The sequence below is a fragment of the Symphalangus syndactylus genome, chromosome 9 (genome assembly GCF_028878055.3).
Source record: "Symphalangus syndactylus isolate Jambi chromosome 9, NHGRI_mSymSyn1-v2.1_pri, whole genome shotgun sequence".
In the NCBI taxonomy this organism is placed as follows: domain Eukaryota; kingdom Metazoa; phylum Chordata; class Mammalia; order Primates; family Hylobatidae; genus Symphalangus; species Symphalangus syndactylus.
In genome coordinates this window covers 85,460,021-85,480,609 of record NC_072431.2, presented here as the reverse complement: position 1 = coordinate 85,480,609, position 20,589 = coordinate 85,460,021, and the positions used below count along the sequence as shown (strand labels likewise).

General features: G+C 56.0%; 4 protein-coding genes across 13 annotated transcripts in view; 1 reads left to right on the top strand and 3 right to left on the bottom strand.

Moving 5' to 3' along the window:
- The window catches only part of CCM2 (CCM2 scaffold protein), a 79,691-nt gene extending 78,450 nt beyond the window's left edge, over nt 1-1,241 (top strand). For all 9 annotated transcript variants that reach the window (XM_055293231.2, XM_063608961.1, XM_055293228.2 and 6 more), the window contains one exon: nt 564-1,241. In XM_055293231.2, coding sequence (XP_055149206.1) covers nt 564-844 — 281 coding nt within the window. In that variant the 3' untranslated portion in view covers nt 845-1,241. The remainder of the gene's footprint in view (nt 1-563) is intronic.
- Nucleotides 1,242-1,896: 655 nt separating this feature from the next.
- Nucleotides 1,897-4,240, bottom strand: LOC134731485 (nascent polypeptide-associated complex subunit alpha, muscle-specific form-like; the record flags this gene model as incomplete). Its single annotated transcript, XM_063609967.1, has 1 exon — nt 1,897-4,240. A coding segment is annotated over one exon (1,218 nt), but the record flags the coding sequence as incomplete, so codon positions are not given.
- On the bottom strand, nt 4,226-13,602 carry NACAD (NAC alpha domain containing). Of its 2 annotated transcripts, XM_055293212.2 has the most exons (9): nt 13,451-13,602; nt 6,685-10,735; nt 5,894-6,045; nt 5,541-5,653; nt 5,387-5,458; nt 4,907-5,053; nt 4,665-4,811; nt 4,429-4,551; nt 4,226-4,312 (listed from the first exon to the last, which is right to left on the bottom strand). In XM_055293212.2, the coding sequence occupies exons 1-9, from the start codon at nt 13,515-13,517 to the stop codon at nt 4,298-4,300; spliced, it is 4,887 nt and encodes a 1,628-aa protein (XP_055149187.1). In that variant the 5' UTR covers nt 13,518-13,602; the 3' UTR covers nt 4,226-4,297. The 2 variants fall into 2 exon arrangements, with proteins under 2 accessions (XP_055149187.1, XP_055149186.1); XM_055293211.2 differs by having other exon boundaries at nt 5,894-10,735.
- Nucleotides 13,560-16,918, bottom strand: LOC134731341 (basic salivary proline-rich protein 1-like). The gene is made up of 2 exons (XM_063608963.1): nt 16,830-16,918; nt 13,560-14,300 (listed from the first exon to the last, which is right to left on the bottom strand). Exon 2 carries the CDS (start codon nt 14,280-14,282, stop codon nt 13,560-13,562), a length of 723 nt encoding a protein of 240 aa, XP_063465033.1. The 5' UTR covers nt 14,283-14,300; nt 16,830-16,918.
- Between the last annotated feature and the right edge of the window lie 3,671 nt (nt 16,919-20,589).

Genomic DNA, 20,589 nt, shown 5'->3' with positions numbered 1-20,589 from the left:
ATGGGACTCTGTCTGCCCCTCCACAGCGGGGAGTAGAGATTCTGAGAGACACACTAGGCTTCCTGAATAAGAGGGCAGCCCTCTGAGTTGGGGCAGTCACCCAGGTCATGGCAGGGAAACAGTGGACTTTGGCATGAGGCCTGCCTCTGAGGACTGCACCCTTGTTGCCGGGTGCCAGCAGGCGGCTTTGAGGACTGCTCTGGGCCTCAGCTTTCCCCACTGTAAAATGGGGACTTTGTGAGGATTAATAGAGAATGAGAGGAGGCCACAGGTTCTTGGCCTGTGCTGGTGCCTTGAGGCCAGGGAGTGTGCATGTGGCAGAGGCAGTAAGCTGTCAGGGCCAGCAGCAGTGTCTGTCAGAGTTGAGATTTTAGCCAAACTGTCTGGCCCCAGGAAGCATGATTTCAACCAGGATGCTAGAGGCGGTGAGCATGGCATCAGGGTCCCCAAGGCCATGCACCAGGGGCAGCTGTGGCCCTGTCAAGGGGCTTTGAGCCCTGAGAGAAGAGCTGCGTGGGCTGAGCCGAACTGGAGATGCCATTCTGGGTGTTGTGTGTCTGCAGGTCTGAGGCCCTTCATCCCTGAGAAGGACAGCCAGCACTTCGAGAACTTCCTGGAGACCATTGGCGTGAAGGATGGCCGCGGCATCATCACTGACAGCTTTGGCAGGCACCGGCGGGCCCTGAGCACCACATCCAGTTCCACCACCAACGGGAACAGGGCCACGGGCAGCTCTGATGACCGGTCGGCGCCCTCAGAGGGGGATGAGTGGGACCGCATGATCTCGGACATCAGCAGCGACATTGAGGCACTGGGCTGCAGCATGGACCAGGACTCAGCATGATGGACAGTGCATGGCGGGGGCACCCACACCTTCCGCACAGTTGTCGTAGGCCTTCCCAGAAGGAGCTGCCCATACCTGCGTGTCAGCCCTTGGTGGTGGCCAGGGGGAGGCTCCAGGCGCAGATGGCCCCGGGCGGCCCAGGTCCTCTACTGTGAAGGAGCAGGGAGCTGCCGAGGGACACGAGCCCCAGTGCGGGGTGGAAGGCTCTTTGCCTTGTCCACCAGGGCTCAGCCAAGCCCTGCAGCGTGTCCCCACTCGGGGAGGGCCTGGCCGAGCTGGCAGGGAGAGCCAGTCCTGTCGGCTGGGCCCTTGGACAGCTGTCAGTTTTGCACATGATGTTCCTATTGTAACTCTCAGAGACCTTAAAAAGAAGTTTACTGCAATGTGAATAATTTAATCTCTGGTTGCCAAGTATGTTTCTGATCCAGTTGGGTGAAAGCCATCGGTGCCAGGAGGGGTGTCCGCTCTAGTCTCTGTCCCTGGGTCCCCATCTGCCCTGCAGCACCTGGGACTCAGCAGTGGTCCCTGGGGGCTGGGGTGGAGGAGGCAACAGGCTCTTGTGCCACAGGAAGGACTTGATTTGGACTTGAGCAGTGTGGATGTGGGGCAGGAGCGAGTGTTCTGAGGCCTTTCGTGGGCAGCGTGTGTGGGGGTAGTGTGTGTGGTGTGTGTTGGGGGAACCTTGATTTTTACATCCTGTGCACTGAATCCTTCAAGGTCACTGGCTGTGCCCTGCACCCCCCCACCCCCAACCCCATGCTGCAGGTGTTTTCCTCAAGCAGCCTGCACTACCCCGTGGAACAGAAATGCTATCTGAGATCTTGTCACCTTGGAGCCTGGGGGCTGGGTCTTCAGAGGCCAGTGTGCAACTCTGCCGACCCTCCCTGTGCCTTCATTGTGGGCCTGTCTCCATCCCTGTCCCGTGAGCTCTTCTCCCCAAACCCTGTTGGCCTTGGTCTTGCCTATACCTTTTGGGCTTTTACAAACCTTCCTTGGATATGGGAAGGGGAGGAGAGGTGACCTGGGTCAGGTTGTCCTGAGCCTCTCCCTCTACCGGAGAGCAGCCACACCCCTGCTGAGACCCCCAAGGGGACAGACATCTAGGAAGGAGATTGGCTGTCACATCTCCCTCCTGCCCAGGCTGGGGACCTAGCCTTGCTGGATGGAGGGGCTGCATGTCAGGCCCCAGGGCTTCTCTGGCCCAGGCTTGGGGAAGCAGGGAGCCTCTGGGGCTCCATGGACACCCTGATTGTGTCCAGGCCAAGCCAGAGGATCTGGAGTATCTCAGGCACCTTCCTGAGTAAGGTGGACGGGGTTTGTATGGTATCACAGCTTCTGGACAGGAAGGGGCCTGGTCAGTGTTTTTTTGTTTGTGTGTTTGGTTTTGTTTTGTTTTCTCAAGACAGAGTCTCACCCTGTTGCCCAGGTTGGAGTGCAGTGGCGCGGTTTTGACTCACTGCAGCCTGCACCTTCTGGGTTCAATCGATTCTCATGTCTCAGCCTCCTGAGTAGCTGGGACTACAGGCGCCTGCCACCACGCCCGGCTAATTTTTGTATTTTTAGTAGAGACAGGGTTTCACCATATTGGCCAGGCTGGTCTCAAACTCCTGACTTTGTGATCCGCCTGCCTCCCAAAGTGTTGGGATTACTGGCGTGAGCCACCGCGGCCGGCCCTGGTCAGTGTTTTATGGGCGAGTTTTCCCACTGTACTGGGCTGCTGTAGAGCTGCTTACTCATGGGACCCCAGGTCAGGGCAGGCAGCAGGCTCTTTACTGTTGACACTGTCTCTAAGTTTACATGAAAATGGACATGCCCTGGAAGCATCAGGAGAGGCTGAGGACGAACCACACAGTCTCCTGGGCTCTTGCCCCCTACCAGAGCCCACCCTGTGCCAAAAGGGTCAGTGTCCCCCTTCCATCCCATTGGTTGAACATGGCCTTGCATGGGCCTTCTGTGTGGAGTGTCAAAGGAACCACATGCCTGCCCCTCCAGGGTCCATCCCAGATGTGGCCCCCATGCTGCAGTCACTGGTCTTTGCTAGCAGAAAGAGTAGAGGACATGGAGCAGATAAGGGACACCAGAGGGTAATGAGGGGACACCAGAGAGTAATGGACATCAGAGGATGGTGACAGGACACCAGAGGGCAGTGAGGGGACACCAGGAAGTAATGAGGGGACATCAGGGAGTGATGGGACACCAGAAGGTGATGAGGGGACACCACAGAGTAATGGGACACCATAGGAAAGGAGGGGACACCAGAAGGTGATGAGGGGACACCAGAGGGTGGCGAAGGGACACCAGAGAGTAATGAGGGGCACCAGAGGGCGATGAGTGGACATTAGAGGGTGATGAGGGGACACCAGAGGGCAGTGAGGGGACACCAGGGAGTAATGGGACACCAGGGAGTGATAAGGGGACATCAGAGGGCAGTGAGGGGACACCAGGGAGTGACAAGGGGACACCAGGAGGTGAAGAGAGGACACCAGGGGGCAGTGAAGGGACACCAGAGAGTAATGAGGGGCACCAGAGGGCGGTAAGGGGACATGAGGGTGATGAGGGGACACCAGAGGGCAGTGAGGGGACACCAGAGAGTAATGGGACACCAGAGGGCGGTGAGGGGACACCAGAGAGTATTGAGGGAACACCAGAAGGCGGTGAGGGGACACCAGAGGGCGATGAAGCGACACCAGAGAGTAATGAGGGGACACCGGTGAGTATTGAGGCAACACCAGAGAGTAATGAGGGGACATCAGAGGGTGGTGAGGGGACACCAGAAGGAAGTGAGAGGACACAAGAGGGTGATGAGGGGACACCAGAAGGTGATGAGGGGACACCAGAGGGCAGTGAAGGGACACCAGAGAGTAATGAGGGGCACCAGAGGGTGGTGAGGGGACACCAGAGGGCAGTGAGGGGACACCAGAGAGTATTGAGGGGACACCAGAGGGCGGTGAGGGGACACCAGAGGGCAATGAGGTGACACCAGAGAGTAATGAGGGGACACCAGGGAGTAATGACACCAGAGGGCGGTGAGGGGACACCGGTTAGTATTGAAGTGACACCAGAGAGTAATGGGACATCAGAGGGTGGTGAGGGGACACAAGAGGGTGATGAAGGGACACCAGAGGGTGATGAGGGGACACCAGAGGGTGATGAAGGGACACCAGAGGGTGATGAGGGGACACCAGAGGGTGATGAGGGGACACCAGAGGGTGATGAGGGGGCACCAGAGGGCAGTGAGGGGACACCACAGAGTAATGAGTGGACACTATAGGGCAGTGAGGGGACACCAGAGGGTGGTGAAGGGACACCAGAGGGAAGTGAAGGGATGCCAGATGGTGATGATGGGACTCCAGAGGGCGAGGAGGAGACACCAGAGGGCAATGAAGGGACACCGATTTATTGAGTAGCAGAGCTGAGGGAAGGCGTAGGATGGCTCCAGCTTCCGGTCAGTGGCTACATGGTCAGTTCCTGCAGAAAGAGATGGTCATGTTGGGGGAAGCACCCCGCAGTAGAGCCAACATCAGGACCCCTCGAGGCCCTTGGGGACAGCTCAGGGGCAGGGAAAGGGGCCAGTGCTCACTCACCATGATGGCGTTGACGATGTCACTGTGGTTGTCTCTCAGAGCCCGCACGGCCTTGGCCCTGGACACATTGGCCTGCGCCATCACCAGCTCAATGTCACGCAGTTCCAGCCCTGCCTCGTCCACCTGGGGTTGGGGGAGCAGGGAAGTGGCTGGAGCTGCTTGAGGTCCCTGGGGCAGAGCCCCCATGTAGCGCCTCCCACCACCTCCTGTGAGGTCCCGGAGCCCCTGCACCTCACCTCTTCCTCCTCCTCCTCTTCCTCTTCCTTGCACTCCAGCCTCACCCGGGGCCTGGGTGCTGACTCAGGGACCAAGGCCGAAGGCTCTGAGGGCACCTTAAACTTCTCAGCTGCGGCTTTGTGCACTTGCTGGGACAGGTCCTCAATCTGCAACATGGAAGACAGCTATGTCAACAGAGCCTGTCCCCCGTCTTGTCCCCCGTCCCTCGGACCCCCCATTCCACCACAGCCTCCACCCAGACCTTGGCCTCGCCAAAGACCACATAAGTGTCTGAGGCTGGGCTCTTGAAGACATCAGGCTTGGCGATGACAAAGAGGATGTTCTTGGACTTCTGGATGGTGATCCTGGTGACTCCCTGAATCTGCCGCAAGCCCAGCTTTGACATTGCCTGGGAGTAGAGGGCAGAGGGGGCCTCAGACCTGGTGTTGACCCATGTCGGGGAGAGCAGCACAGTGCCCAGGAAGGCAAAGTTTCCACCGCCAACTTCCCCAAGACCCTGGGCTGGTGGTTGGTCCTTCCCCATGAGCCTCAGTCTATAAGGGCCTTCTCATGACATTCCAGCCTCAGCTGTTGAGGGGAAGGTGTGTGGGTTACTGGCATGGACCCAAAGGTCCCCTGATGGATGGGATTTCATTAGCCATGGAGTGTGAGGGTCTTGGTAAGGACGTTCCCCACACAGATGGTCCCAGGCCTGAGGTCCCAGGGGGAGCCACCAGCCCACCTTTCGGGCCTTCTTCTCACTGCGACTCTGCTTGGCTTTGGCGATGGTCTCCTCACTGCCGCCTGCTGGGGCCTGGGAAAAGGTGAGGGCTGAGCATCCATGGGTGGGGTGTGGGGCCCTCCCAGAGGCCCACCCTCTTCCCTGGACTGGGCACCTGGGCTGGACACTGTGCAGTCTGAGGAGCCAAGATGTCCTGCTCGTCCAGCTCGGCTGACGACTCCCCGTGGCTATCCGAATGCTGGCCCGAGCCCAGGGCCCGAGGTGAGTCTGGGGAAGGGGAGAGGTGTGAGGATGGCCTCTGGCTTCTAGGTGGCGGGGAAGAGGGTTCAGGACCCTGGCTCTGCTGCCACATCAGGGCCAGAGGAAGCAGTGCCAGCTCTCCATGGTGGCTGTGGGGTCTGGGCCCCCTATCCCGCCACCTCAGAGGCCCTCCAGCCCAGGACAGCTCTAAGGAAGAGTCCAGTTGACCCAAGCCCCAGGGTACTTCACTCCCACCCTCTGCCTTACCTTCCTCCAGGCTGTCCTCGTCCTCTTGCTGCTCGGGGGCCGAGAGCCCTTGAGGGCCAGCTGGGCTCTGGGGCCCAGAGGGAGGAGGCACTTGGCAAGGCGGCGAGATCTGCAAGGCCAGGTCTTTGGCATCCATGGAGGCCACCTTGGGGCTGAGGATCGGGGAGTGAGGCGAGAGGCTGATTTGCGGCCCAGTCCCCAGAGGCTGTGTGGTTCCTGAGACAGCAGCGGTGGCAGGCTGGGCTCCTGCCTGGGGCGGTGGGAGGCCTAGAGAGCCTGGGGGCTCCTCGTCTTCCACGGAGTCTTCCTGGGGGTCCTGGCACAGGCAGGGGGCTGGGGGCTCCAGTGGGGGTAGGGCTGCCCCAGCAAGGGTACCAGGAGCAGAGGGGTCAGGGCCCAGGGGCCTGTCTGCGGGCGCACTGGGCTGACCCTTGGCAAGGTTTTCTGGGGGCTGCAGCAAGGGGGTGCCAAGGACACTGGGTGCTTCGTGGGGTTGCTCAACACTGCCCAGACCCAGCACAGGCTCCGGCTGCTGGGAGGTTGGTGCAGAGGTGGGGGCAGGTGCATCAGGGCAGCCTCTGTCCAGCCTGGACACAGCCCCTACTGAAGACTCTGGGCAGGAGTCCAGACTGGCATCTGTGGCCACAGCTGAGGGAAGTGTGGGCTCTGGGGTGGACTTGCCACTCGGGCCTCTTTCCTCCCTGGCTGGGCTCAGGAGCCGGGCCTGGCTGACCTCAGGACAGGTAGCAGGAGGTGCCTCGGGGACCTCCCCTGCACCTCCAAGTGCTGACCTGGGTCCGTGTTCCTGTGCCAGTGGCTTCAGGCATCCTCCATGCTGGTTCTCAACCTCTGGACTCTCCTTTTGGGGCGAGTCAGGCTTAGCCCCATCACCTGTGTATGCTCGTGCTTCCAGACATGCTTCCCATCCAGGCCTAGAAAGGGCTTCTGCTACTTCCTCCCCAGCACCAGAGGCAGGCTCAGGGAGACTGAGGGCCTCCATGCCCAAAGTGGAATCCGCATCTTCCTGTGCGGCCCAAGGTGTCCCAGCTTCTGCAGCTGGCTGTGGGTCATCCTGTTGGACCTGGTTCAAGGCTGCAGGCTCCAGGACTCTAGCGAGGGCTGCATTCTTCTCAGGCGCTGGCCTGGGGCCTAAGGCCGCACCTACTTCCTGCTGAGCCATGGTGGCCACAGGCTCTGTCCCTGGGGCGCAGCCTGCTTCTGCCTGCAAGGTCTGACGGGTGGCCACAGCCAGAGGCTCTGGACCTGAGGTGGGGCCTGTGTCTTGCAGAGGCAGAGGTGCTGTCATAGCGGAGTCCTGGGATAAGGTGAGGTCCTCTTCAGCCTGCTGGGGCACAAGCGTGGCTGCAGCCACAGGCTTTGGGGCTGACGAGAGATCTGTGTCTTGTAGGGGCAGAGGTGGTGTCACAGAGGGGTCCTGGGGTAAGGTGAGGTCCTCTTCAGCCTGCTGGGGCACAAGCGAGGCTGCAGCCACAGGCTTTGGGGCTGACGAGAGATCTGTGTCTTGTAGGGGCAGAGGTGGTGTCACAGCGGAGTCCTGGGGTAAGGTGAGGTCCTCTTCAGCCTGCTGGGGCACAAGCGTGGCTGCAGCCACAGGCTTTGGGGCTGACGAGAGATCTGTGTCTTGTAGGGGCAGAGGTGATGTCACAGCGGAGTCCTGGGGTAAGGTGAGGCCCTCTTCAGCCTGCTGGGGCACAAGCGTGGCTGTAGCCACAGGCTTTGGGGCTGACGAGAGATCTGTGTCTTGTAGGGGCAGAGGTGGTGTCACAGAGGGGTCCTGGGGTAAGGTGAGGCCCTCTTCAGCCTGCTGGGGCACAAGCGTGGCTGCAGCCACAGGCTTTGGGGCTGACGAGAGATCTGTGTCTTGTAGGGATAGAGGTGGTGTCACAGAGGGGTCCTGGGGTAAGGTGAGGCCCTCTTCAGCCTGCTGGGACACAAGCGTGGCTGCAGCCACAGGCTTTGGGGCTGACGAGAGATCTGTGTCTTGTAGGGACAGAGGTGGTGTCACAGAGGGGTCCTGGGGTAAGGTGAGGCCCTCTTCAGCCTGCTGGGGCACAAGCGTGGCTGCAGCCACAGGCTTTGGGGCTGACGAGAGATCTGTGTCTTGTAGGGACAGAGGTGGTGTCACAGAGGGGTCCTGGGGTAAGGTGAGGCCCTCTTCAGCCTGCTGGGGCACAAGCGTGGCTGCAGCCACAGGCTTTGGGGCTGACGAGAGATCTGTGTCTTGTAGGGACAGAGGTGGTGTCACAGCGGGGTCCTGGGGTAAGGTGAGGTCCTCTTCAGCCTGCTGGGGCACAAGCGTGGTTGCAGCCACAGGCTTTGGGGCTGACGAGAGATCTGTGTCTTGTAGGGACAGAGGTGGTGTCACAGCGGGGTCCTGGGGTAAGGTGAGGCCCTCTTCAGCCTGCTGGGGCACAAGCGTGGCTGCAGCCACAGGCTTTGGGGCTGACGAGAGATCTGTGTCTTGTAGGGGCAGAGGTGGTGTCACAGCGGGGTCCTGGGGTAAGGTGAGGCCCTCTTCAGCCTGCTGGGGCACAAGCGTGGCTGCAGCCACAGGCTTTGGGGCTGACGAGAGATCTGTGTCTTGTAGGGGCAGAGGTGGTGTCACAGCGGGGTCCTGGGGTAAGGTGAGGCCCTCTTCAGCCTGCTGGGGCACAAGCGTGGCTGCAGCCACAGGCTTTGGGGCTGACGAGAGATCTGTGTCTTGTAGGGGCAGAGGTGGTGTCACAGCGGGGTCCTGGGGTAAGGTGAGGCCCTCTTCAGCCTGCTGGGGCACAAGCGTGGCTGCAGCCACAGGCGTTGGGGCTGACGAGAGATCTGTGTCTTGTAGGGACAGAGGTGGTGTCACAGCGGGGTCCTGGGGTAAGGTGAGGCCCTCTTCAGCCTGCTGGGGCACAAGCGTGGCTGCAGCCACAGGCTTTGGGGCGGACGAGAGATCTGTGTCTTGTAGGGACAGAGGTGGTGTCACAGCGGGGTCCTGGGGTAAGGTGAGGCCCTCTTCAGCCTGCTGGGGCACAAGCGAGGCTGCAGCCACAGACTTTGGGGCTGACGAGAGATCTGTGTCTTGTAGGGGCAGAGGTGGTGTCATAGAGGCGTCCTGGGGTAAGGTGAGGTCCTCTTCAGCCTGCTGGGGCACAAGCGTGGCTGCAGCTACAGGCTTTTGGCCAGAGGGGAGGTCCAGCCCTCCTTCTTCCTTCAAGTTCTGAGGAGAGTCTGGACACAGTGTGAGGCTTGTTTCTTCCTGTGCAGTTGGAAGTTTTTCTGCAGTGACAGACTCTTGGCCTAAGATCTCGCTGATGCCCTCCTGGGAGGGCTGAGGCATTGCCGTGGCAGCAGATGCTTGTCCAGCGGTGGAGTCTGCTTCTTCCTCCCCAGCCTGTGGGGTCACCCTGGTAGCCGCCTCCACCTGGAGGCCTGGGGCTACCTGCAGAGTGTGAGGGGTCACAGTGGCAGTGGACTCCTGGCCTAAAGCAAGGCCCTCTTCTGTTACTTCTGAGATCGATTCCTGTCTCTGGGAGAGATAGGCCCCTCTGTCTGAGGTCTGAGGAGCATCCTCCAGGGCCCAGGACACAGTCCCTTCTTGAGCCTGCAGCCCCTTGGCCCCACCTCCGCTCTCCTCCTCTGTCTTCTGGACACTGTCCTGGAGCAGGGTGGCCTGGGCATGGGGCTCCCTGCTGTACAGCCTCTCATCATCTGCCTCTGCGTAGGAGGCTGAGTCTGAATCAGAGGAGGCTGCAGAGGTGTCGTCCCGGAAGGCAAAAGCCTCATCCATGCCCTCCGTGATGGACAGGTCAGACAGCGACTGCAGGAAGGAGGCGGACGTGCTGTCCTCCTCACCCTCCCCAGCTAGGTCCCCACCTGGGTCGGGATCCGCCACAGCCTCTTCTTCTTCCTCCTCTGGGGATAGCGGTGTCACCTCCACTGCCTCCACCTGGAAGATGAGGCTGCCCTGGAAGGGTAGGAGGGCTGCGGGGATCATCGGGTCATTGGCCAGGAAGTCCAGGTCGAAGAAGTGGCCCTCCTGGCCCCAGGAGGAGCTGCTGTCTGCAGAGAGGCTGGACTCAGAGGATGGGGGCTCTGGGGTCCCGGCAGGGTGCAGCTCTCGTTCATCCGCCACGGACCCCTGCGGGGACAGGCCCCAGCCTGAGGGGAAGTCCAGCCCTTCAGCCGGAGCCAGCAGGCTGAGGGAACAGGAGGGTGAAGAGGCCCAGCTGTCCCCATCGGCCGTAATGTAGGAGCCCGAGGGCGAGGCGGGGGGTGAGTCCAGCAGCTCATCCCGCAGCTCAGCCTCTGAGTCCCCGGCGTCCCCGTGGGGCCCACAGCCGGGAAGCAGGGCATAGGTGGTCTTGGTGGGGGTGGAGGGAGGCGTGAAGAAGGAATCAGGGTCTGGAGGAGGGGAAGGCACAGAAAGATCACCCTGAGAACACAGCTCGGGGGGTGGGTCTGGGCTTGCGTGCCCACCTTCCCGGTCCCTGAGCGCTGTCCGGGCAGCCCTGGGTGACAGGAGGGCCTGGCACGTCTCCTCTCCCATCACAATCCGGGGCTCCAGGGTGGCTGGGAGAGGAGCCTCGGTGGACAGAGCCTGGGAAGTCAGGCCCTCAGGGAGGAGCATGGGGCTCGGGCCCCCCTCCCCTGGGTCTGCCCAGGCCGAGGGTGCCCCACCAGGCCCTGCATCCCAGCTGGCTCCCTCGGGCTGGGGCCGGGCACCCGGCTTGCTGGGCAGGAACGTGAGGGCCAGGTGGCTGGGCCCTGGTGTCAGAGCACAGGGCTCCCGCCGGTCACCTCCCAGGATGGTGATGGCAGCAGCCGCATCGCAGGACAGATCTGTGGAGATAGAGAAGATCATGAGGTGCCCCTGGATGCATCTCCCAGGCAAGGGCCAGGCCCGGGAGATGAATTCCGGCTGCATAGGGCCCAGAGGAAGGCGGATCCAGGAAGGCAGGAGAGAAAAGAGAAGACCCTGTGCACGCTGTGTTTGAGGGAGAACTTCCAGGAGTTTTGACAGCAGACAGCAGCTGGTAGTGGTTTCCTAGAGAGGGGTTTTGAGGGAAGTGTTGCTGGGAGTCATGAACAGACCTGCCCGGCGGCTTTTCTCAAGGACACCTCAGCAAAGAACTAGCATTTCAGCCTCTCTGGGGAGACTGGATTGCAGTTTCCATTCCACAGAATCAGTGTGGTTCAGCTGGGCTCAGTGGGAGGGGCTGGTGGTGGGAATCTGCCGGGCAGTGCCAGCCCCGTCCCATGACCTCCCAATAGATGTGCCACATGAGGCAGGCGGCACCAGCACGACGTGCGCAGCTCGAACACTCCAGGCTTCATGCCTCTCTCTGCCTCCTCTCTCTGCTGTCATTGCTACCTACACTTGAGGCCAACATGTCAGAGTTTCACCAGGCCCCTCCAACCCTGCTCCCCTCCTGTGGCCAGGGAGATGGGGAAGCCAGGGGCCACCACACGCAGCCAAATTTCTGGAGAACAGAGATGAAGTGTCCCGCGGAGGCTTTGTTGGAGCATCTGGCCACAAGGGCAGTGGTGGACAGGAACGGAGACCGGGGAGCCCAGCAAGAGCACAGGACAGCTTCAGAGGGCCAACAGCAGCCTCTGGCTGAGTCCTCTCCTTGGTGGCAGTCACCCCATGGGTGACCACCAGATCCTTCCCGGGTGCTGGGAGTTCCCACCCTGCCTTGTGGGACTTCTCTGGGTCCCACGATGCACTCCCCCAACCCCCTGGGCAGGTTTCAGTATGAGGAGGCTCTGGCACTCAGTAAACGTCTGTGAGCTAACACACCTCCAGCTGAGAAAGGAGTCCATAGGAAGTAGCACTCATGGGTCAGAAAGGACTTAGGGGACTCAGGAAGATGGAAGAAAACCCCTCCGAGGTTGCGGCACACCACACCGCTATGGTTTTCTGCCTCCTGGACTCTTAATGGCCTGTATTTTATCACAGGCGAGATCACATTGCACATTCAGTTTTGAATCTAGCTGTTTTCATCCAACCTAATCTCATAAGCATTTTCCTGTGTGCTCTAAATGCTCATAAGCCTCATTTAAAATGTCTCCATTATGTCCACTCCCTCACTTGGACCTAGGCCAAAGGCACCTCTCTTTGAAGCATCCAATGAAGGCTCTTCAGAGCCCAGGCCAGGTCTTGCCCAAGGTGGGGGAGGGGCGGCACACAGGGGCCAGCTCTCCAGGCTGCAGATGCCTGCCTGGTGGCTCCTGCTCTACTGCACTCACTAGTGACCAAGACAACATCTCCTGCACCTCAGCTTTCTCATCTGCAAAGCAGAGCCAGGATTAGAGTTGAAGCTGAAAGAAGGGGGACCCTGTTGCCAGGCTGCTCCAGCTCCCCTCAGCAGCATCAGAGCCCTGAGCCCTGAGCCACCAGCCAAAACTCGTCACCCGAGGGCTTTGCTGCTGGGGTGATGGGACATCCAAGGGTTCCTGAGACAAGGGGATCCTTTGGGTTCCTGGATGCCTGACACCCAACATCAGGAGTGGGCGTGGCTGGTGGGGCATCACTAGGTGCCCTGAAGCTGGGCTCTTGGTTCTGGCCCCTGGTGTGGCCCCCAGGGCAGGGGAACGGCTGAGCTGTTGGGATGGAACAGAAACCAAAGGCCAAAGGTTTTTATAACTCATTCAAGGTCACCAAGCAAGCCAGAACTGAGCCAGCACAAGACCCTGGGGCTGGGAAGTCCGGGCCTGCACTCCCTGCCTCCCACCTAGAGCAGAGGCAGCAGCCTGTGTCACCCCAAACCAGGCCCCAGGCCCCAGCACTGGTCCCATCTCTGGGTGACTTCTTGCCCACAGCAAGGTGCCCTTGGCCCTACCCACATGTGGCTGACCTCCACGCCAGGACTGTCCAGGCTTGGCTCTTTCTAGGCCCCGGTAGACCCCATCAGCCTCCACCAGCATTTGTTGACCCAGCCTAAGGACAGGTGTTCTGCACACCCAGGGCCATTGCTAATCAGGCCACCTCTCCCAAGGCCTTCCACCTTCTAGACCCAACTTAGCCTTTCTTCCACAACCTGGCCCTCCATCCGGGCTTCCCAGGCTGCAGACAGTCCTGCTCCTCCCTCCAGAGCCATGACCAGTCGCCAGCCTAGGACAGACAGGGTGCAGCTGAGGACCCTCCCGGTGGTCACCTGATCGTACTGGGGGTAAAGGCCGGACACCCCGACCCCAGAACCCGCTGCCTCTGTCCAGAGCGGCCCAGCCCCGGCAGGCTGGCAGCTCGGTGCAGACAACGCGATGCAGCGGGCGGGATGCGAGCCCCAGGATCCCTGGGTCGGAAGCCAAGGGCTTAAGTCCCCACGTCCTTTCTGGCTCGCGGAGGGCACTTCGTGCGCCCCACCTTCCCCGCAGTTCTGAGAGAGGCGGTAGCAAGGTTCAGATGGAGGGAAGGACAGGGCGCAGAAAGGGGAGGGGACTCGAGAGGGGCCAGGGGGATGGGGGAGAAGGGTGAAAGGTGAGCGAGGGAAAGAGAACCCGGGCTGGAGAGGGGAGAGGCGGGAGGCAGGGAAAGAGTGGCCACGGCCTCACCTGTGCGGGGCCCGGGTCGGTCCGCCTCGGGCAGCAGCAGCTCGGCGCGGGCAGCCTCCCCAGGCATGGCCTGGCCGTGCGCCCGCCCGTCCCTCAGTCCTTCCGACCCTCAGTCAGTCCGTGCCGCCGCCCCGCCGAGCCTGCGCGGCCACCGCCCCTCGGCCGGGCGGTGGGGGCAGTGGGTGACGTCAGGCCGCCCCGCCCGCCTGTCCCAGCGAGTGAGCGTGCGCGGGCTCGCCAGGCACTGCGGAGGGCGTGGGGGGGCGTGGGGGGGCGTGGGGGGGGGCGGGGGCTCCCTCCCCGCCCCCACCCCACCCGGCTGTGGCCTCCCTCTCGCTGTGCGCGGTTTCGAGGGGGAGCGGGGGTGGGCGCCTGCGCCCGGTCCCACCCTTTCCACAGCATTTACGAGGGAGGGTTTCAGGGCCAATTGGAAGCTGGGTTGCCTCAGGGTGGCATTAGCCCGTGGCCGGGAAGAGGCGGGGACGCCCCAGAACCCTGGTTGCGGGAGACTGGGGAGGTGGTTGGGATCCTGGGATGCTTGGAGCGCTTTGGGTGGAGTTGGAGGCGCAGCTTCTTTCCCCGCTGACCGAGCAGAGGGTGCAGGGCCTGGGCAGGGAGGGGGCCCCGCCCAGCCCGATGCCTCCATCCAAAAGGTGAGCTGGAGCTGCAGCTCCGGAGTGATTGGCTGGTCCTGGCAGTCGTCGGTCTCCGTGGCAACAGCCTCCTGTCTCCATGGCAACCAGGGATGGAGCCGACGAGAGTGCACCGGGGAAGGCGGCCCGGATGGGTCGGTCTCCAGGTCTCTTGGCAACTCGGTGATCTGTCCCATCATCTCGCTTCCACTCCCACACTAGGCAGTAGAGGGAAAAGGGAAGAAAGTGTTTCCCTCTATTCCTGGCAGCACCCTCTGCCACACCTCCCAGGAGGAAGCCCGCCCCGTGAATTTCCTGAAATGCCTCTTGCTTTCACACAGGCTACTGCGCCACCCAGATTCACTGAGCACCCCTCCTCCCCCGTGCCAGGCACCAGGGAGGCAGATGAATGAGACATTGTTATCACCCCTGACTGGGGTGGGGGGAATCAGAGTAGCCATTGTCATAGGCAGGGAGGGAGGTTTCAACATCCTCAGTCTTCTGTGGGTTCTAACTTTGAGCTCATGAAGCCAGGGGCTGCCCTCTGACTCCCCCAGACCTGCCTCAAGGCTCAGTGCTACACACTTGGCTGCCTGCTGGGCATCTCTCCCCGTTGTACCCCAGGAATCAGACACACCACACCATTAGAATTAACATCAACTTTAAACAATCTCTTCCAGAAAACAAAAGAGAAGGGGACACTTCCTAACTCATTTTATAAGGCAAGAAATATCCTGATGTCAAAACTAACAAAGTGTCGCCAGGCGCAGAGGCTCACACCTGTAATCCCAGCAATTTGGGAGGCCGAGGCTGGCGGATCACGAAGTCAGGAGATGGAGGCCATTCTGGCTAACATGGTGAAACCTCGTCTCTACTAAAAATACAGAAAATGAGCCAGGTGTGGTAGCGGGCGCCTGTAGTCCCAGCTACTCAGGAGGCTGAGGCAGGAGAATGACGTGAACCCGGGAGACGGAGGTTACAGTGAGCCAAGATCACACCACTGCACTCCAGCCTGGGCGACAGAGACTCCGTCTCAAAAAAAAAAGAAAGCTAACAAAGTGTCAATACACCCCAAGACCCCCAAAACGAAAACTGCAGACCAGCATCTTTCATGAATTCAGGCACAAAAATTCTCAATATTGGCAAATCAAATATAACGATGTATAAAAAAAATACACTATGACCAAGTGGAATTTATTCCAGGTATGCAAGGCTGGTTTGACAGTTGAAAATCAATCAACAATAATCCACAACACCAACAGGCTAAAGAAGAAAAATTATGGTATCAGTTGACACAGAAAATGTGTTTGACATAACCAACATCATTCATGATTTAAAAAAAACCACTTTCAGCAAGTTAAAAATAAACTTGATAAAGATCTTATATAAAAAACTTACACAGCTAACATCATACTTAATGGTGAAAGACTGAATGCTTTTTAAGATTGGGAACAAGGCAAGGGTGTCTGCACTCACCACTCTTTTCAACATATTATTGGAATTTCTAACCCTTGCAATAAAGCAAGAAGAAATAAAAGACAGATTGACTTCCAGAATGAAAGCATGGGGAGTTCTGCTGAGCAGCTCCCCAGTGAAACTGGTAAAAGTTATTATTATTAAATTTAAATTTTTAATTTGAGACGGAGTCTCGCTCTTTCGACCAGTCTGTAGTGCAGTGGCATGATCTCAGCTCACTGCAACCTCCGTCTTCCGGGTTCAAGCAATCCTACTGTCTCAGCCTCCTGAGCAGCTGGGACTACAGGTCCCACCATGCCTGGCTAATTTTTGTATTTTTAGTAGAGATGGGGTTTCACCCTGTTGGCCAGGCTGGTCTTGAACTCCTGAGCTCGTGATCCACCCACCTTGGCCTCCCAAAGTGTTGGGATTACAGGTGTGAGCCACCACACCTAGCCTGGTAAAAATTATTAAAAAAAAATAAAGCTGAGTTGAAAGGTCAACAAGCCAGGCGCGGTGGCTCACACCTGTAATCCCAGCACTTTGGGAGGCCGAGGGGGGCGGATCATGAGGTCAAGAAATCAAGGCCTTCCTGGCCAACATGGTGAAACCTTGTCTCTGCTAAAAATACAAAAATTAGCTGGGCGTGGTGGTGCATGCCTGTAGTCCCAGCTACTCGGGAGGCTGAGGCAGGAGAATTGCTTGAACCTGGGAGGCAGAGGTTGCAGTGAGCTGAGATCGTGCCACTGCACTCCAGCCTGGTGACAGAGTAAGACTCCATCTCGGAAAAAAAAAAAAAAAAAAAAAGAAAGGGCCCAACAAAATAAAAATGAAAGAGAGAATAAATTAAAGCTTCTGGAAATGGTCTGAAGGGCAAACAGCAAATGAAAAAAACATCTATTCAAGGCCAAGTGTGGTGGCTCACACCTGTAATCCCAGCATTTTGGGAGGCCAAGGTGGGCGGATCACTTGAGATCAGGAGTTCAGAGACCAGCCTGGCCAACATGGTGAAAACCCTTCTCTACTAAAAAAAAAAAAAATACAAAAATTAGTTGGTTAAGGTGGTGCATGCCTGTAATCCTACCTACTAGGGAGGCTGAGGCAGGAGAATTGCTTGAACCCTGGAGGCGGAGGTTCGTTGCAGTGAGCTGAGATCTTGCCACTGCACTCCAGCATGGGTGATGAAGAGAGACTCTGTTTCAAAAAAAAAAAAAAGCATCTATTCAAGAAAATCTATGAGAATTTAGTAAGAAAGGCTAAGAGTCTGTGGTATTTGAATCAAGACAACTCACTCCAGCAAAGGGAGGTGGACTCCACACCAGACTGGTGTTGCCAAGAACACAGGCTTCTCTTCCAACTCCCGGCCAGAGGGCTTTCTTACTGGGAGGAGGGAGTACTTCAGTGTATCTCATCCTGCTCCCAGCTGCCTGTTGTGGAAGTAAGTCCTGGGTGAGTCTGGTTGAGGTGGGGCTCCCTTCTTCCACTTAGCCCCCACTTGTGGAAAGTGGGCTCTACTTTGAGTGTGGCATGCTGAGAATACTGGGGTCCTGATAGCCCTTCTCATGGCTTATGAAGTGAGAGTTCCATGCCAGGAGAGGCTTCTGCCTCCCTTCCACTGACTGCTCAGCTCCTAGAGTGGGAGTGTGACTCAGAAGTTTGCCACTGAGCTAAGAGATTTTGCCTGGAGGGGAGAGGCAGGTTGTAAAACAGATAGCCCATGATCTCTTCCCATAGGAAATGACCTTACTTGCAAGGCAATACAAGGAAGTTTAAACCCAAGGGTATTCTCAACAGCAGTAGAGGTTATGGTGAAAGGCAACTGGAAGGAGATTCATGGATCTAATGAAGATACAGCCTAGGTTGGAGGTTGGCTAGTTTGCAGGAGAAAATGGGGTAATAAGACAGCTGGGTGGAGCCCTACTGGGATTAAAGAAAATGTAAAACACTGGCTTCTGAAACTATTCTATCTCAGAGGCCACAATTTGGATTAGTTTGCAGAGGAATTTGTGCCCAGAGTATCGTCGAAAACAATACAGCAATCAGTGGAGTTTAGGAGTGGCAATTAGTGGAGTTTAACAGCTGGGCATGGTTAGGAAAAGAGAGTAGGAGAGCCTTACCAGAACCACTGTCATTCCAGGGTGACTGTGGGCATACACATAGCTGCACCTCCCTGAAGAGGACCGTCAGAGGCGGAACATTGTAGGGGAGCGGGAAAGACCTCACCAAAATAATCCAGCTAGTCACTAAGCAAATAAACAAGCAAACAGCAATACAAGCTCCAGAAGGGAGGGGGTTTGGACCTGTACCCAGAGTTGCTATTGGGTACTATTCAATTATTTATTTAATGTTATTAAAATGTCCACTTTCCAACAAAAAATTAGCAAAGAAATAAAAGTATGACTTGTATACCAGAAAAATAAAAAAGGCAGGAACAGAACCTGCCTGTGTAAGCAACAAGATTTTAACAGAAAAAATTTTCAAAATAACCACTACAAATATGTTCATAGAATAAGGGAAAGCATGATTAAAGAAGTAATGGAAGGTATATGATGATATTCCATCAAATAGAGAATATCAGCAAAGAGATAGAAATTTTTTTTTAATTAAAAAACATTTTTTTTTGAGACAGGCTTTCACTCTGTTGCCCCAGCCAGAGTGCGGTGGCGTGATCATGGCTCATTGCAGCCTCCACCTCTGGGGCTCAGGTGATCTTCCCACTTCAGCCTCCTGAATAGTTGAGGTATGTGCCACCACACCCAGTTAATTTTAAATTTTTTTTGTAGAGACGAGGTCTCACCATGTTGCCCAGGCTGGATATAAATTTTTTTTAAATGCAAATTATGGAGTTGAAAAGTAAAATATCTGAAAGAAAAAATTCACAAGAGGGCTGAACAGTAGATTTCAGTGGGCAAAGAAAGAATTAGTGAACTTGATAGAGATTAGAGATTGATGGAGATTATACAAACTGAGTAACAGAAAAAAAAAGGAAAAATGAACAGAAACTCCAGAGAATGTGAACACTATTAAGCACACCCACATACACATAATGGGAATACCAAAAGGAGAGAAAAGAAAAAGGAGAAAGAAAAATATATGAAATAGTAATGACTGAAAACTTCTCAAATTTACTGAAGAACAATAATCTACACAGTCAGAAAGTTCAATGAACTAAAAAAGAATATATGAAAATAGACCCACATGCCTGTAATCCCAGCATTTTGGGAAGCTGAGGTGGGTGGATCACCTGAGGTCAGGAGTTCAAGACCAGCCTGGCCAACATGGCGAAACCCCATCTCTACTAAAAAATACAAAAATTAGCCAAGCATGGTGGTGGGTGCCTGTAATCCCATCTACTCAGGAGGCTGAGGCAGGGAGAATTGCTTGAACCCAGGCGGCAGAGGTTGCAGTGAGCTGAGATCATGCAACTGCACTCCAGCCTGGGTGACACAGCAAGACTCTGTCTCAAAAAAAGAAAAAGAAAATAGACCCACAGACACATTATAATAGTTCAGCAAGGTTGCAGGATTCAAAATCCATATATAAAAATCAATTGTTTTTCTGTTAACTCGCAATGAAAATCCAACATTGAGATTATGAAAATTCCAGGAGCCAGGCATGGTGGTGCACACCTGTAGTCCCAGCTACTTGGGTGGCTGAGGCAGAAGGATTGCTTGAGCCCAGGAGTTTGAGGCCACCCTGGCCAACACAGCAAGGCCCTGTTTCTAAAAATAAAAAAATAAGCAAACAATTCCATTCAAACTGGCATTAAAAAAAAAACATACTCAGGAATAAATTTAACAAAAGTAGTTCAAAACTAATACTATGGAAACTCCAAAACAATGTTGAAAGAATTAAGGAATATCTAAATAAATATGAAATTATCCCATGTTCATGGATCAGAAGACTTAACATGGTAACAATCCCCAAGATCTAAAGATCCAACCCAATCCCTATCAGAGTCCCAACTAACTTCATTGTAGAAATGGATGAGTTAATTCTAAAAATCACATGGAATTTCAAGGGGCCTAGAGTAGCCAAACAATCTTGAAAACAAAAACCACCTCCCAATTTCAGTACTTAGTACAAAGCAACAGCAATCAAGAGATAGTGTGCTACTGGCAGAAGGATAGATATAAACATAAACGGAATAAAACTGAGAGCCCAGAAGCAGACCCACACATCTATGGTCAACTGATTTTTGACAAGGGTGTCAAGATCATTCAAAGGGGTAGGGGGAAAGAACAGTCTTTTCAACAAATGGTGCTGGGACAAATGGATAGCCACATGCAAAATAAAGTTGACACTTACTTCACACCATGCTATGGTTTGAATATGCTCTCTTAAACTCATGTTGAAATTTAACTGCATTGCAACAGTATTAAGAGGTAGGACACCTTTAAGAGGCATTTAGACCATGAGGTCTTGGCTATCATTAATGCTATTAACATGCGATGGTTTAGATTCTGAAGGGTGGGCCCTTGATAAAAGAATAAATTTGGCCTCATTTTCTCTCTCTTGTGCATACTATCTCACTGTGTGATGCCTTCTGCTATAGGATGACCCTCACCAGATGCTAGTGCCGTGCTCTTACACTTCCCAGCCTCCAGAACCATGAACCACATAAAGTTCTTTTCTTTTTTTTCCTTTTCTTTTTCTTTTTTTTTTTTTTTGAGACAGTCTCACTCTGTTGCCCAGGCTGGAGTGCAGTGGTGTGATCTTGGCTCACTGCAACCTCCACTTCCTGGGTTCAAGCAATTCTCCTGCCTCACCCTCCTGAGTAGCTGGGATTACAGGCACACGCCACCATGCCTGGCTAATTTTTGCACTTTTAATAGAGACGCGGTTTCACCATGTTGGTCAGGCTGGTCTCGAACTCCTGGCCTTATGATCTGCCCACCTTGGTCTCCCAAAGTGCTGGGATTACAGGCATGAGCCACCATGCCTGGCCAAGTTCTGTTCTTTATAAATTACGCAGTTTGCAGTATTCTGTTATAGCAGCATGATATAGTCTGGTATTTGTCTCCACCCAAATCTCATGTTGAATTGTAATCC

Excerpts from the sequence above, each read along its gene's own strand:
- NACAD (XM_055293211.2), bottom strand. The coding sequence starts at position 13,517 with ATGCCTGGGGAGGCTGCCCGCGCCGAGCTGCTGCTGCCCGAGGCGGAC. Across the intron at positions 10,736-13,450 it reads CCGACCCGGGCCCCGCACAG|ATCTGTCCTGCGATGCGGCT; the intron begins GTGAGGCCGTGG and ends CTATCTCCACAG. Across the intron at positions 5,459-5,540 it reads CTGCACAGTGTCCAGCCCAG|GCCCCAGCAGGCGGCAGTGA; the intron begins GTGCCCAGTCCA and ends ACCTTTTCCCAG.
- LOC134731341 (XM_063608963.1), bottom strand. The coding sequence starts at position 14,282 with ATGATGGGACAGATCACCGAGTTGCCAAGAGACCTGGAGACCGACCCA.